At 34.8% G+C, this 17,737-nt stretch overlaps 1 protein-coding gene across 1 annotated transcript in view; it reads left to right on the top strand.

Annotated features, from left to right (window-relative positions):
* The window catches only part of DNAJC1 (DnaJ heat shock protein family (Hsp40) member C1), a 233,776-nt gene that overhangs the window by 102,467 nt on the left and 113,572 nt on the right, over positions 1–17,737 (top strand). The window contains exon 8 of the mRNA XM_036082728.2: positions 11,067–11,230. Within this exon, the coding sequence (XP_035938621.1) occupies positions 11,067–11,230 (164 nt within the window). The remainder of the gene's footprint in view (positions 1–11,066; positions 11,231–17,737) is intronic.

Here is a 17,737-nt window from a genome sequence, read left to right as displayed (position 1 = left end):
CATAGGATAGGTTTATGGTTAGAGTTTTAAGAAACTGCCAGATAATTTTCCAGAGTGCTTATATAACTTTTTACATTCCTACTAGCAACGTATGAGAGTTCTAGTCTCTCTGTACCTTTTACCAGCACTTGGGATTCTGTTTTTTATTTTAGCTGTTCTAATACATTTGTAGAGATATCTCATCATGATCTTAATTTGCATTTCCTTAATGGCCAGTGATGTTGAAACATTCATGTGCTTATTTGCCATCTGCGTGTCCTCTATAGTAAACTCTTTTCTTTATGCCTTTAGCCTATTTTCAAAATGGATTTTTTTTTTTTTTACTGTTGAGTTTGAGAGTCCTTTATATAATCTAGATATGATTTCTTTTTCACATATGTGGTTTACAGATATTTTCTTCCAATCTGTAGCTTTTCATCTTAATAGTCATTCACAGAGCAAAAGCTTTTAATTATGATAAAGTCCAATTTATTGTTTCTGTTTTTTAGATTATGCTTTTTGTTATTTAAAAAGACTTCCCCAAGTCCTATTCTAAGTATTTTCTCCCTTATTTTCTTTCTTTCTTTTTTTTTTTTTAAGATTTTATTTATTTATTTGACAGAGAGAGAGACAGTGAGAGAGGGACCACAAGCAGGGGGAGTGGGAGAGGGAGAAGCAGGCTTCCCATGTAGCAGGGAGCCCGATGCGGGGCTCGATCCCAGGACCCTGGGATCATGACCTGAGCCGAAGGCAGACGCTTAACGACTGAGACACCCAGGCGCCCCCCTTATTTTCTTCTAAAAATTTTATGATTTTATGTTTTACATTTAAATCTATGATCCATTTTGAGTTAATTTTCTATAAGGTGTGAGGTTTAGGTTAAAGTTTATTTTTTTGCCTAAGAATGTATAGCCAGTTTTTCTAGCAAACTGTTCTTCAAAAAGTGAATTGCTTTTGCACCTTTTGTCAAAAATCAGTTGGCCTTAATTGCATAGGGTTCTTTCTAAGTTCTTTATTCTGTTCCATTCGTCTCCATTTCTCTTCCTCTGTCAATATGACAGTCTTGATTATTGTGGCTCTACAGTAAGTCTTAAAATCAGGTAGAGTGATTCTTCCCACTTTCCTGTCCATTTTCAAAATGGTTTTAGCTATTCTAGTTCCTTTATATAAATTTTAGAATAATCTTGTATATATCTACCAAAAATCTTGTTAAATTTTGATAGGAATTATGTTAAAGCTGTATATCAATTTGGAGAGCATTAATATTTACTATCTGGAGTCCTTTAATCTATGAACACAGTCTGTCTCTTCATCTGTATCTTCTTTGATCTCTTTCTAAAGTGTTTTATGGTTTTTAGCATACAATTCCTGTACATGTCTTGTTATATCTAAGTGTTTCTCTTTTTATTTTGAGTGATTATACATGGTATTGGTTTTTAATTTCAATTTCTACATGGTCACTGCAAATAAAGAAATGCAGTTGATTTTTATATGTAGGTATGTATCTTGCAACCTTGCTAGATTTGCTTGTTAATTACAAGAGTTTTTATGCAGATTTCTTGAATTTTCTATGTGGACAATCAGGTCATATGGCAATAGGGATAGTTTTATTTCTTCCTTTTCAATCTATATGCATTTTATTACCTTTTCATTGCTTATTTTGCTAGCTATAACTTCCAGAACTATATTAACAAGAGCGATGAGAGAGGACATCTTTCCTTTGTTTCCAACCTTGGGTGGAAAGCCTTTAGTATTTTACCATTAAGTATGTAAACTACAGGGTTTTTTTGTTAGATGCTGTATATGAAGTTGAGGAAATCTCACTCTATTCCTAGTTTTCTGAGTTTTTTATCATGATTAGGTGTTGAATTTTGTTAATTTCTTTGTATCAATTAATATGATCATGTGATATTTCTTTGCTTGTTAATTTGGTGGATTATATTGATTAAATTTTGAATATTGAACTAAACTTGCATCCCTGCAGTAAGTACCATGTAGCCATAGTGTATAATTCTTTTTATATATTGCTAAATTTTATTTGCTGATATTTTGCTAAAGATTTTTACACCTATATGAGAGATATTGGTCTATAGTTTTCTCTTTTTGTACTGTCTTTGTATGATTTTGGTATCAGAGTAGTACTAACATCATATAAGGGATTGGGAAGCATTCTCTCTTCTATTTTCTGAAAGAAACTGTGTTGAATTGGTATTAATTCTGTAAACATTTGGTAGAATTCTCTGGTGGGACCATTTAAGACTGGATATTTCTATTTTAGGAGTTTCTAAATTACAAATTAAATTTCCTTTGTAATTACAGGACTTATTTAAGTATCTCTTTTATATATCTATTTTATGGGTGAGTTGGGATAGTTTGTATTTTTCAAGCAGTTGGTCAGTTCCATCCAAATTGTCAAATTTATGTGTGTATAGTTGTTTCTAATACTAATTTATCCTTTTGATGTCTGCATGTCCTTAGTGATTTCTCCTGTTTCAGTGGTAACTTCTCTTTTCTTTTTCTTTGTCAGTTTTGCCAGATGTTTGTCAATTTTATTGATCTTTTCAAAGAACTACTTCTTTGTTTCATTGATTTTTTTATCTATTGCTTTTGTTTTCTATTTCATTTATTTCTGCTCTTATTTTTATTATTCCTTCTGCTTTCTTGAGCTTGTTTTGATTTTGTTTGCTTTTGATGTGGAAGCCTAGATTATGGTCTTGAGGCTTTTCATCTTTTCTAATGTAAGCTTTTAGTGCTTTAAATTCCTCTCTCAGCACTGTTTTGGCTGCGTCCCACATATTTTGATACATTACATTTTCATTTGATTCAGTTCAGTATTTTTTTCCTTGAGACTTCCTCTTTTTTTTATTTTTTTAAAGATTTTATTTATTTAGTTGACGGAGAGAGACACAGCGAGAGGGGGAACACAAGAAGGGGGAGTGGGAGAGGGAGAAGCAGGCTTCCCGCAGAGCAGGGAGCCCGATGTGGGGCTCGATCCCAGGACCCTGGGATCATGACCTGAGCCAAAGGCAGACGCTTAATGACTGAGCCACCCAGGCACCCCGAGACTTCCTCTTTGATACCTGGATTATTTAAGTATGCTGTTTAGTTTCCAAGTATTTGGGGATTTTTGTGTTATCTTTCTGTTACTCATTTTTGGTTTGATTCCATTTTTTGTCAGAAAACCTATTCTGTATGATCTCAATTCATTTAAATTTGTTGAGGTGTGTTTTATGGCCCAAGATATGGTCTCGCTTAGTGTATATCTCATGGGCATTTGAAGAGAATATGTATTCTGCTGTTGTTTAATGGAATGTTGTTATAGTCCTCAAAGTCCCCAAGGCTCTATTCTTTTTTTTCTTTTCTCTCTATTTTTCAGATTAGGCAATTTCTATCATTCTGTCTTCAAGTTAACTGATTACTTTCTCTGTTCCAGTTTTCTGTTGAGTTCTCAATCATTAAATTTTTAATTTTAGTTAGCACATTTTCAGTTCTGATATTTCCATTTGGTTTTTCTGTATGCCTTTTGTGTCTTTGCTATTGAGTTTTTATTTCTTCATTTATTTTGAGAATGTTCATTATTATTTATCAAACCATTTTTATATGGCTACTCTAAAATCCTAGTCAGAGACTTTGGATCTCTTTTTCATCTTGTTGATTATCTTTTTTATTCAAATTGAGGTATTCTTGGTTCTTGGCATGATGAGGGATTTTTTTAAATTTAAACTTGGACATTTGGAGGCACCTGGGTGGCTCAGTTGGTTAAGCATCTGCCTTTGGTCAGGTCATGATCCCAGGCGTCCTGGGATTGAGCTCCGAGTTGGAATCAGTGTGGAATCCCCTGTTCAGCGGGGAGCCTGCTTCTCCCTCTCCCTCTGACTCTCCGCCTGCTCATGCTCACGCTCTCTCTCTCTCAAATAAATAAATAAAATCTTAAAAAAAAAAAAAAAAAACTTGGGCATTTAGGGTATTATGTTATAATACTCTGAATCTTGTTTAAGTGTACTATCTTAGTTGATGTTCTCTGACAGTGCTCTAGCTGAGCCGAGGAAGGGGAGAGTTGCTGCCCTATTACACTGTTACACTCAGGAAGTCCACAGCCTGTTTTACAGCTGAGGGAGAGGGTGGTTGTGGATCTTCTTAGGGTTGGGCAGGTGTGGGTGTTCTCATATGCCAGTAGGCCACACCGATAACACTCAACTGATATCCCCTTGCTGGGATAGGCCTACTTACAGTTTCCCACCTGGCCTCTGCTGACATTGTGGAGGGTTGGTCTCTTTACTCCTGGGCAGTTGTGAAAGCCCTGACTCTCCTCAAGACTTTCTCTAAAGCCACCGTAGCAGGGAGAGGGAGGGATGCCCCATAACCCCTGGGTAGATATGGAAGTCTAGGCTTCCCATTAGCCTAGGTTACCCCTACCCCTATCATTGACTTTACAGGGGAAGGGATCCTTATTACCTCTCAGCAGGAAAGAAAGTCTTTTTCACATCACCCTGATAGGGAGATTGGGGTGCCTTATTACAGCCTCACAGTGGCAGAAGTCTAGGCTTCTCATTAGCCTTTGCTGGCAAAAAAGGGTTGGTCACAATTTTGTCCCTTGTTTGCTTGAAGTGTAAATCAGTTATTATCTAAGCTTGTCTTACTATGCAAGGAAACCAAGGGTGCTCACCACCTTGGTGTTCATCATGTCCTGTCATACCTAGCTGGCCTGTCTTCTCTTCAAAAATCAGTCTTCAGTGTTTGTTTTATATGTAACATTTAGGGTCTTTCCATTTTCTTAGTGGGAGGAGTATGGAAAAGTACTTTTCCTCCATTTTTTTAGAAGTGGAAATTTTGAATTACTTTTTTAAAGTGATTTTTTAAATGCTTCTTTACAAATGCATCAAACACTTGCAATTGTGATACAGTACCCCAGAATTAAATATAAACAGCTACATTTACTTATTTGCTTCTTTATAACTGATTCTCTATAAGAAGGCAAAATTAGTACTGATGAGGTGGATTCTAGCTTATGTGTGTTTTCTTCAAGCAGTATTTTGGTGTTCAGAATAAAGAAATTGAGAGAAGCTCAGTAATGTGACATACTTCATAAGGAGTCAGTTCTATGACTTGTTCCCCTTTTATGAAAATAATTTGAAAAACAAAAACCTGGTCTACAAATTTGGTTTCATATGGTACTCTGGTGACACCATCCTAGTTTTTTGATAGTTTTATATTAGATTCACCAGTCACTTAAATTACCAATTGTCTAATATAGTATCGGGGACTTTTTTAAAAAAAAAAACCACCCATCTTAAAAGCCTGGCAATATAAAGGTATGTAAGCAGTATAAGGTAAAATATAGTAGTTAGATACCACATAATTTCTAGTTAAGGTAATCCTTTTTAACTAGAACTGTTCCCACAGTACTGTATTCTTAATGTACATTATTCTTGGCATATACTAAATTCACAAACTTGAATGAAATGTGAGAATCAATAAATGATACTACTCCTACCTTCAAAGTTTTCTGTTCATCTGGAAATTTTTTTATTGGAAGGGGAAATAAAATTCTTAGAAAATTATGTATTAATTTGTTCTACTTTGACCTTTTCCTTTAGTTGTTTCACCTGGTCCACATATGCATTTTAGGGCTTCTTCCTTTCTCCAGAACTCCCCTCTTTGTATCTTTTGTATATTAGGATAGTAATTTTTAAATCTTAAGAGTACTACGTTTTTGCACAGTTCTTTACAAGTTCTTTATATTCTAGGTACCATTCTAATCATTTTATATGCTTTAATCTCTTTACTCCTCATTAACAACTCATGAGATGTAGTATTACCATTGTTCCCATTTTACAAAACAGTAAAGGACTTTAAGCAAAAGAGCTAGTAAATTGCAGAGGCTGAGTTTTAGTCCCAGATCTGTCCACAGTGAGAGCTTTCTCATTCATTCATTCATTCATTCACTGTTTATTTAGCACCAGATATTGTCCCAGGCACTGGGAATTCAGTAGTGAACGAAATAAATAAGAATTTTTGCCCATTTTTTGCCCATGTATGTGGCGCCTGGGTGGCGCAATAGGTCAAGCATCTGACATCTGATTTCGGCTCAGGTCATGAACTCTGAGTCGTGAGATTGAGCTCTTATGTAGGGCTCCATGCTGAGCATGGAATCTGCTTGAGACTTTCTCTCCCTCTTCCTTTGCCCTCTCTATCTCTCAAATAAATCTAAAAAAATTAAATAAAAAGAAAGAATTTTGCCCTCGTAGAAAGAGCCAACAAGATGAGTAGTGATAAATGCTGAAGTAAAAAGTATCAAGGAAGAGGGATGGGGAGCACATGTATATATATATATGTGGATGTGGCAGGCCTACTGCAGGGACAAGGAAGGCCTCGGTAATAGAGAGACATTTGAGCAAAGACCTGCAGGAGGTTAGGGAGTAAGCAAGGCAGGTGAGGGAGTGGCTTTCAGGTAGAGGCAACAGATGAAAGGTTTGCATTTTTTAGGAACAGCAAGGAGGCTGGAGAGTATTAAAATGAGGTCAGAGAGATGATGAATGGGTGGGGATGGGAGGCATACTCACTTAGAGTAAGAACTTGGATTTTACTCTGGAATGGGAAGTCCTAGGAAGGTTGAGCAGAGGAGTGACATGATTTGATACATGTTCTAAGAAATCTGGCTGTGAGGTTAAGAACAGACTGAAACAAGGACTTGATACAAGGAGACCAACCAGTTGGGAGTTGTACGACTCCAGACAAGAAATGATGATGGCTTGGATCAGAGTGATAAAAGTAAAAAAATGGAATTCTTACGTATTTTGAAGTTAGAAACAAGATTTCCTACTGGATTTCATACAGGATGTAAGAGAGAAGGGGAAATTGATGACTCCAAGGCTTGGGACCCCAGTAGGTTGAAGGAATGGGAACTGTATTGGAAGAAGCAGATGGAAGTGAAGGGAATTTTATCAAGAGCTTAGTTTAACACATAGTTCTATCCCTCCTTAATATTTAGAGCACATTCCTGTACAGGTCAAGATTTCATTTCAGCAACTGTGCTGTGAGATAGGTAGAGCAGATATTTCATTTTACAGGTGGAGACTTAGAGATAAGTAATGTGAAGGAAATACTAATGTATTGGTGAATGACTAAAGATATAGAACCTAGTTTTTCTGACTTCTTGTTTTCTCATTTTTCTACCACTTTTCATATTAATGACATGATTTCAAATCTCCTTACTATTCTGATAACTTTTCTGACATAATCTAGTTTTTCAGTTCTGGATTTTAAGTATAGTGCTCAAAACTGATTAAAACTTCCTTCCTTTTCCTCTTCCAAGTTACATTTCATTAATATCTGCTGCACAATTGTCTGAGCATTTCCAAAGAGAAATTCTCTGTGCCTGCTAGAAAAAGAAGGTAATAACAAGATGTTATGACTTTCTCAGTTTAAACTCTTTTCTACTCTTTTCAAAACCGTAGAGGTACAAGTGTTAATCAAGACCTAAAGAACAGGGGCACCTGGGTGGCTCAATCGGTTAAGTGTCTGCCTTCGGCTCAGGTCACGATCCTGGGGTCCTGGGATCGAGCCCCGCATTGGGCTCCCTGCTCGGTGAGCCTGCTTCTCCCTCTCCCTCTGCCTGCCACTCCACCTGCAGTGCTCTCTCGCTCTCGCTCTTGCTCTCTCTCTGTCAAATAAATAAATAAAATCTTTAAAAAGAAAAAAAAAAAAGACCTAAAGAAAATCCTCAGGTTCATGGTCAAAGAGCCCAAATTACTATTCAGCAAATGTGTCTTAGCATAATAAACACTGTTGCAATGTGTGACAGGAAGTATTTGATCTAAATGGCTGACTTACTAGTTGAATTGTTTAGTGTAAGTTTCCAAATATATGAGAAGGTAGGCTACTTATGCCAGAGTTTTTTGTTTTTTTGTTTTTTGTTCCTGGACCCAAACTCTGCATCATTTTGTTGAATAAGAGCATTAAATGGAAGGACTCCCTTAAAATGATATTTGGCTCATTTCTCATTCCTTTGACAATCATGTTGAATAAATTTTTCTTTTGAGAGGAAACAATTTCTCTTCAGTCACTAGACACTTAAGGTATCATGAGTTTTACTTCTTTTTTGATTTGTTTATTTTGGATTTTGTTGTTTGATTTTTGTCGTTATTGTTTGGTTGGTTGGCTAGTTTTTGTTTCTAGCCTTTGTCAGGCTTGTCATTAAGAAAAACCAATCTATCTTAACTTGAAGCCTATAACTTACTAAACTTTAATAAGACTTACTCTTCCAAGGGAGACAAACCATAAAACACTCTTAATCTCAGGAAACAAACTGAGGGTTGCTGGAGGGGAGAGGGGTGAGTGGATGGGGGGGGGCTGGGTGATGGACATTGGGGAGGGTGTGTGTTGTGGTGAGTGTTGTGTATTGTGTAAGACTGATGAACCACAGACCTGTATCCCTGAAACAAATAATACATTATATGTTAAGAAAATAAAAATTAAAAACTTACTCTTCTAGCAAAAATACTCTATACCTTTTATTTAACTCAAAAATTTCCCTATAAAATTCATCATGCTGCTAAAAAAATCTTAGATTTGTGTTTCTTTTTTTTTTTTTTTTTATGTTAGTCATCATACAGTACATCATTAGTTTTTGATGTAGTGTTCCATGATTCATTGATTTGTGTTTCTTGGATGAACTATAAATAGGGATGTGTTTATAATGCCAAAATTCATGATAGCTAGGCCCATACTAATTATATAGAGTTTACTGAAACTAGAAATTTGCAGGAAAGATGAGGGTAGTTAGCAAATAGAGGTCTTTTTTTCCCTTAGACATGTTTTGAAAACACATTTTTTCTAACATACGAAAGATTTTGCCAAGCGCAAAATGTTAGATGCTACATACAGTCTTAGCCTTGTATTAGTAAAGTAGCAAGAAATCAGTGAATATTTATAAGCTGTGGGTTTATTGGTTTTAGAAATTGTATTTTCAGATAGATTTATGTTATATAATCTTTAAATTTTGTTTTTATATTTATACCTACAACTTTGTAAAAATATATAAGTATACATTCATATATATTATTTATTTTTTAGTGATATGTTCCTTCTCTTTTCCTTCATTGTCTCTATGCTTCCTCTTTTCTTTATCTCTACCCCCTATATACCTTATAGACATTCATCCATATTTTTCTCCATGCTTTTATAATGATATTCAAATACATTTAGATGAATATATATATACAGGCATATGTACAGGTTTGAAGAGGCATTATTTTGTTTTGCAAATAGAGAATCTTACATGCTTTTCTCCATCTTGCTTGTATTACTCGAACTCATGAAAATCTCTGTAAGTTAAGTGGTATAGCTCTACTTCAATATCTTTTGATGACAATTTAACATTCCTTAGTATAGATAGGTCACCAACAATTATTCAGTCATTTCTCCTACTAATATACATTTACTATGTTAACAGTTTTGTATCTCTATGAATAACAAATGGTCGTACAGACATACATATATACCCATGTACTTACATACAATTACATTTTAATGCTTTTACTTCTGAGGGAATTGCTGGAGAAAACATTTTTTTTTTTAATCTTAACAGGTTCTCTTAGATCACTTCCCAAAAAGGCTACAATATAATAATTCACATTTCTACCACCAATGTAGAGATGGCCCTTTCCCTGCCAACAGTAACTTTTATTAGATTTTTAGATTTCTGCCCATATGATAGGTATAAAATCATATGTTATTAATCCAAACTGCATTTCTTTAACCTTCCTTTCAAATGTATCATTTCTCTCTTGATTTGTTTATTCTCTCCTTTATCTTTTTATAGCATCTATATTTCTGTTTTAGTTAAGATTTCCTCATCCTTTAAATAGTACGTTTTTTAGATTTCTTTTTGCAAGATGTTTATTATTTGGGTTTTTAAAGTCAAGTCTCTTATCTAACTGGAATTTATTTTTGTGTATTGTGTAAGATTCTGTCCAGTTTTCTTTCAACTGGATATTCAGTTGTGCCAGCATCATTTATTAAATCCTTTTCCCACTGAATTGAAATGTTTATGGATTCTGTGTTCTAGGAATTTATATATTTCTATGACAATATTGTATTAATTTTACTACATCAGCATTAGAGAATATGCAAACACACATGCACACACAATGGTGGAGATATGATTATAAGAAATTTGACTATAGCAATTAAGAATGGAGTTGCTTCTCAATATTGACTCTAATCAAAAGGGCTTTAATGAAGAGGCCAGTTGATAGCCATCTATTAATAACTACCCCTGGTGCCATCAGATTAGATTTTGCATTTGTTAAAATATCGAAAAGATGAATGTATATACTATTTATCAAGAGCCACTTTTGCACCAAGTAGTATGTTAGGGTTATATCATTTTCCACATATCAGCTTTATAAGATTAGATTTAGCTTTCTTTTACAGATGAGAAAATAGACACTTGTTCTAAGGGTTAAGTTAATTGCCCGATATTATGTCACTATTATGACCAGGCTTTTTTCATTGTGTTAGTATGAAACGTTTCATAAAAAGTACTTTGAAAACTAAAGATATATACAAATTGACATGGTGGTTATATAGTGATCATCATCTCATCATTAGTATCTCTGAGTTTCATTTAAAAACAATGCAGTAGCTAATGCACAATAAAACAGCTAGCTATTTATAGCAAAGCAATTGTAATTTTTTTTAACCCCCTTCACCCATTTCTCCCACTCCCCACACCCGCCTCTGAAAACCACCAATCTGTTCTCTATATCTGTGAGCTGGGTTTTTTGGGGGTGTTTTGTTTGGTTTTGTTAAGATTCCCCACATAAGAGAGATCATACGGTATTTGTCTCTCTTTCTCTCTCTGACTTATTTCATGTAGCATAATGCCCTTGAGTTCCATCCATATTGTTGCAAATGGCAAGATTTCATTCCTTTTTATGGCTGAATTATATTCCATTGTATATAATTCTATTTTGATGAAAGAACAATATATGTTCTTTCAAGATTCGGTGTCTGAATAAAATGTTAAAAATTATTTTCTTTCTTAACAAACCTCAATAATTTATTCTCTTAAACATTTTTAGAACAGAAGAAAGTTAAAGTAAAAAAACCAAAACCTGAATTTCCTGTATATATGCCTTTAGAAAGTGCATATATTCAATCTTATGATCATGGAACTTCTATAGAAGAAATTGAGGAACAAATGGATGATTGGCTGGAAAACAGAAATAAAACACAGAAAAAACAGGTAAGTAAACTTTAAAAAATTTATTTTAATTGAATAAAATACAGAAAAGTACATAAAATATAAATATACAGTTCAGTGAATTGTCACAAGGTGAACCAAGTTAACTGTTGCCAAAATCAAGAAGATATAGAACATTGCCATTTGTCCAGAAGCCTCCCTTGTTCTTCCTCCTGGTCTCTACCTTCCTTTTCTTCCACAAAGATAAAATGATCCTGACTTTTAACATCATGGGTTAGTTTTACCTGCTGTTTGAAGTTTCTAAATGGAATCACCCTGTTTTAGTCCATTCAGGCTGCTATAACAAAAATATAATAGACTGGGTGGCTTACACAACACACATTTATTTCTCACAGTTCTGAAGACTGGGAAGTCCAAGATCAAGACGCCGGCAGGTTCGGTGTCTGGTGGGGGCCCTCTTCCTAAGTCATAGACCGCAGTGTTCTCGCTGTGTCCTCACATGGCAGAAGAGGTGAGAGAGCGCTCTGGGGTCTCTTTGACAAGGGCACTAATTCCATTCATGAGGGCTCCACCCTCATGACCTGATCATCTCCCAAAGGCCCCGCCTCCTAATACCATCACATTGGGGGTTAGGATTTCAACATAGGATTTGGGGGGAACACAAACATTCAGTCCATAACACATTCCATATGTACTCTTTTGCATCTGCTTTCCTCCATTTAGTCTTATATTTGTAAGATTTGTCCATTGTTGTGTGTAGCAGTAGGTTGTTCATTTTCATTAATGTGTAATAGTTGATTTAGAAATATAGCAGAATTTTTTTTGTTGAAAATTGTATTTTTTCCAGTTTTTGGCTACAATAAATAATTGTCCTATGAATGTTATTGTACTTTAGTATGCATATGTGTAAATTTCTATTTTGAAGTTAAGTTGCGGTAAAGCTCAACTTTCCTTCTAAACAGTTTTTTAAAATGTTTTTATCAACTTATACTTCAGCAGCAGGATGTGAAAATTCCAGTTACTCTACATTCTTGCCAACACTTGGTCAAGTCTTTTGTATTTTAACCATTCTGGTAGGTATGTAGTGAAATCTAATTATGGTTTAATTTGCATATTTTTTGATCAATAAGATTGAATGAACACCTTTTCTTATGTTTATTGGACCCTGATAATTTCCTATGTGAAGTCTTTTCAAGTATTTTTTTAATTGGTTTGCCTGTGTTTTCTAATAATGATTTGTAAAGAGTTCTTTATATATTTCATAAATAGATCTTCTGCACATATTTTATCCCACTCTGGCTTGCCCTTTCACTCTCTTAATGGTGTCTTTTGATTGACCAAAGTTACTAATTTTAATCATCATGCTTTTCCTTCCTTTCCATACTTGGTGTTTGGAAGAAATCTCTTCCTACCTCAAAGTCATAAAAATATTACTAAATCCTTCTTTGTGCTTTAATGTTCTGTTTTTCACATTTAGATCAATAATCTGGAATTTATTTTTGTGTTTGGGTGAAGTAATGTTTAAATGTAAATTTTTTTTCAAAAGTTTGCCAAACCAGCTGGCTCACTTAATGAAAATACTGCTTCCTACGGCTCTACAAATACCATCCTTATTTAAAAGAAGTGTTCATAACTGTGTGGGTCTGTTTTCAGGCTTTCTACTTTGTTCTGTTAATCTACTTGTACATCTTGCACCAATACCATACAGTATTAATTATTGTAGCTTTATAATAAGTACCTGGTGCAATAATTTTCCAACTTATTTTTCCTTCTATAACATTACCACTTTATGTTTTCATATAAATTTTTAAAGTAGCTTGTCATTTTCCACGAATTGTTCAGCTGAAATACTTAATTTGGAGTATATTGAATATATGTAGATCAATTTTTGAAGAATTGATATCCAGACAGCTTGATTCTAAAAACCATGAATAAATCCATTCATTTACATATTTAAAAATTTTTTAATAATGTGTTACAACTTTTTGTATGTACATATTGCATATTTGTTCCTTGGACTTATTCCTGGGTATTTAGTGTTTTTAGGTGACACCATAAATGATGTTGTTTCTTAAATTTCACTTTCTAATTCTATTTGGTGTTTAGAAATATAATTGATTTTTCTGTAATTACCTTATATCCAGCAACCTTGCTAAATTTATTTTTCAATTCTATTTATCTGTATATCATACTTTTATTTGTGCTAATTAGGATCTCTAATACATGTAGAATAGAAGTGATGATAGCAAGTATCCTTGTTTCATTTCCAATCTCAAAAACTTCCATCACTGAAATTTATTTCATCATTGAAATTATTTATTAAAATTTCATCATTTCATTATTAAATACAATGTATGTTGCCAGCTTTTTATAGAATTTTTTATTGAGATATATTTCACATAACATAAAATTCACCATTTAAAAGTACATACACTTTGGTGGTTTTTAGTCTCTTCACTGTGTTGTGCAACCATTACCACTATCTAATTTGAGAACATTTTCATCACACCAAAAAAAGTAAAATAACCCTCTACCTGTTAGCAGTTAATTCCAATTCTCAGCCTTCCTCTTCCAGGACAACCACTGATCTACTTTCTGTCCCTATGAATTTGCCTATTATAGACATCCCATATAATTAGAATCATGCAATATGTGCTCTTTTGTGTTTGGCTTCGCATAATGTTTTCAAGGTTCATCCATGCTGTAGCATTTAACAGTGATGATGACACAGTTTCTATATCTTTATTCCTTTGTATGGAACATATTGTCTTTTTTCTTTGCAGGCCTTGTAATTTTTGTTGTTGTTATTGAAGACCAGATATTATGAATATTATAACTTGGCAACTCTAGAAACCAGATTCTGTCTCCTTTCTAGGATTTGTTGTTATTTGGTCCAATTATAGTTGTTTGTTTAGTGCTTTTTTGAACTAATTTTATGAAGTCTGTATTTTTTGTCATGTGTGGCCACTGAAATCTGTTTCATTAGCTTAGTGATCAGCTAATAATTGGACAGAGTTTCCTTAAATGCCTAGAGCCCAAACTTCTTCCAGTCTTTGCCATGGTTTCTGTGTATGTATTGGAGATTGCCTTCCATACTCAGCCAGGTGGTTTACAACTCTGCCTTAGCCTTTACTTTGTGTTTCCAAAGACACTCAAGGTCATCAGGTAGTGAGAACTTTTGTCATTTTCAGGTCTTTTCTGAGCATGCTCACAGCTCTGAGCATGCACATAGACTTCTAGATTCCCAGGAATGTCAGAGCATCCCATTCCTCAGCCTTTCCTCCCAAGCTTTTTGGTTAATCTGTTGTTTTCCCAACTGTTTTCTGTCACCTCAGTCAGCGGTGGCTAAGATTAGCCTGTAAAAGTTTTCAACAAATGCCTCCAAGGGGGGCGCCTGGGTGGCTCAGTCGTTAAGCATCTGCCTTTGGCTCTGGTCCTGATCTGAGGGTCCTGATCCCAGGGTCCTGGGCTCGAGCCCCGCATCGGGCTCCCTGCTCCGCGGGAAGCCTGCTTCTCCCTCTCCCACTCCCCCTGCTTGTGTTCCCTCTCTCATTGTCTCTCTCTCTGTCAAATAAATAAAATCTTAAAAAAAAAAAAATGCCTCCAGGGAAGCAGCTTTAAAATTAGGCCAGTTTTGAGTTAGGGAAAATAAAGACAAGCTTTTTGAACCTGTATTCCAGGGAGCCACCAGACAGGTTAGAACAAATAATTATAATTCTTTGCAAATTAGCTCATTCTGCACCTGCCATGATTAGAAATCAGTTATTATTTTCACAAGCGGTGATGAGCTGTGGAACAGGGGATAGGACTGGGGTCCATTAAAGTGCCACAAAGTTTGCTGTGCTTTTTTTTAATTGAAGTATAATTGACATACAATATTATATTAGTTTCAAGTGTACAACACATTGATTCAACATTTGTGTACATTACTCTATACTCTGTACAATAAGTCATCATCTGTCACCATACAACACGGTTACAGTATTATTGACTATATTCCCTATGCTGTACTTTTATCTCTGTAACTTATTTATTTTATAACTGGAAGTTTGTACTTCTTAATCTTCATCTATTTTGTCCATCCCCCAACTCCCCTTCCCTCTGGCAACCACCAGTTTGTTCTTTGTATTTAAGAGTCTGTTTGTTTGTTTTGGTTTTTAGATTACACATATAAGTGACATCATATGGTATTGTTTTTCTCTGTTTGACTTATTTCACTAAGGATAATTCCCTTTAAGGCCATTCCTGTTGTCACAAATGGCAAGATCTGATTCTTTTTTTATGGCTAAATAATATCTCATTGTGTGCACGTGTGTGTGTGTGTGTGTTTTGTGTGTGTATCCCATCTTCTTTATCGATTCGTCTATCAATGGACACTTAGCCATATCTTGACCATTGTAAATAATGGTACAGTAAACTCAGAGTGCATATATCTTTTTGAATTAGTATTTTCATTTTCTTTGGGTAAATGCCCAGTACTAGAATTACTGGATCACATGGTATTTATATCTTTAATGTTTCGAGGAACCTCCATACTGTTTTCCGTATCAACTGCACCAATTTGCATTCTCACCAACAGTACACAAGTGTTCCCTTTTCTCCACATCCTCACCATCACTTGTTATTTCTTATCTTTTTGGTACTAGCCATTCTAACAGGTAAAAGATGATATCTCATTGTGGTTTTGATTTGCATTTCCCTGATGAGGAGTGATATTGAGCATCTTTTCATGTGTCTGTTGGCCATCTATATGTCTTTTTTGGAAAAATGTCTACTCAGATCCTGTTTTTTCATTGTAATGTTTGGATTTTTTGGTGTTGAGTTGTATAAGTTTTTTGTGTATTTTGATATTAACCCCCTATGGGATATATCATTTTGCAAATATCTTCTCCCATTCTGTGGGTTACCTTTTGTTTTGTTGATGGCTTCCTTTGCAGTGCAAAGCTTTTTATTTTAGTGTAGTCCCAATCGTTTATTTTTCTTTGTGTTTCCCTTGCCTGAGAAGACATATCCATAAATATGTTGCTAAGACCGATATCCAAGAGTACTGCCTATGTTTTCTTTTTTTTTTTTTAAGATTTTATTTGTTTGACAGAGAGAGAGACAGTGAGAGGGGGAACATAAACATGGGGAGTGGGAGAGGGAGAAGCAGGCTTCCTGCTCAGCAGGGAGCCCGATGTGGGGCTCGATCCCAGGACCCTGGGATCATGACCTGAGCCGAAGGCAGACACTTAACGACTGAGCCACCCAGGCGCCCCACTGCCTATGTTTTCTTTTAGGAGTTTTCTGGTTTTCAGGTCTCACATTTAGATCTTTAATTCGTTTTGAGTTAATTTTTGTGTGGGGGTAAGAAAGTAGTCCACTTTCATTCTTTTATTGGTAGCTGTCCAGTTTTCCCAGCATCATTTATTGAAGAGACTGTCTTTTCCTCATTGTATATTCTTGCATCTTTTGTCCTAAATTAATTGACTATATAAGTATGGGTTTATTTCTGGGTTCTCTATTCTGTTGATCTATGTATCTGTTTTTGTGCCAGTACCATACTGTTTTGAATACTGTAGCTTTGTAGTATAGTTTGAAATCTGGAAATGTGATACCTCCAGCTTTGTTCTTCTTTCTCAAGATTGCTTTGGCTATTCAAGGTTTTTGTGGTTCCATACAAATTTTACGATTATTTATGCTAGTTCTGTGAAATATGCTGTTGGTATTTTGATAGGGATTGCATTGAATCTGTAGATTGCTTTGGGTAGTATGGACATTTTAACAATATTAATTCTTCCAATCCAGGAGCATGGTGTATCTTTCCACTTGTGTCATTTTCGGTTTCTTTTATGAATGTCTTATATTTTTCAGAGTACAAGTCTTTTACAGGACTATGTTGAATAAAGAGGTGAGAGTAGACACCTTCATCATGTCCCTGACTTTAAAGGAAACACTTTCGGTTTTTCACCATTGAGTATGATGTTAACTATGGTTTAGTCCCACTTGATTGTGGTAAATGATTTTTTTTAATGTATTGCTAAATTTGGTTTAATACTATTTTATTGAGGATTTTTGCATCTATGTTCATCAGAGATATTGGCCCGTAGTTTTCTTTCTTTGTAGCGTCTTTGTCTGGTTTTGATATCACAGTAATGCTGCCCTCATAGAATGAATTTGGAAGTTTTCCTTCCTCTTCTATTTTTTGGAAAGTTTGAGAAGAATAGGTATGAACTTTAAATGTTTGTTAGAATTCACCTGTGAAACCATCTGGTCCTGTACTTTTGTTTGTTGGGAGTTTTTAAAATGAAACTGATTCAGTTTCATTGCTGGTAATCCATCTGTTCAAATTTTCTATTCATGATTCAGATTTGAAAGATTCTATGTTTCTAGGAATTTATCCATTTCTTCTATGTTGACCAATTTGTTGGCATGATTTTGCATAATATTCTTTATAATTTGTATTTCTGTGGTGTCAGTTATTTATTTTCCTTTATTTCTGATTCTACTTATTTGAGTCCTGTCTTTTTTTCTGATGAGCCTGGCTAAAATTTTATCAATTTTGTTTAT

This window comes from Halichoerus grypus, chromosome 6 (genome assembly GCF_964656455.1).
Source record: "Halichoerus grypus chromosome 6, mHalGry1.hap1.1, whole genome shotgun sequence".
Taxonomy (NCBI): domain Eukaryota; kingdom Metazoa; phylum Chordata; class Mammalia; order Carnivora; family Phocidae; genus Halichoerus; species Halichoerus grypus.
Note: the sequence above shows the minus strand (reverse complement) of the source record. Positions and strands in the feature narration are given on the sequence as shown.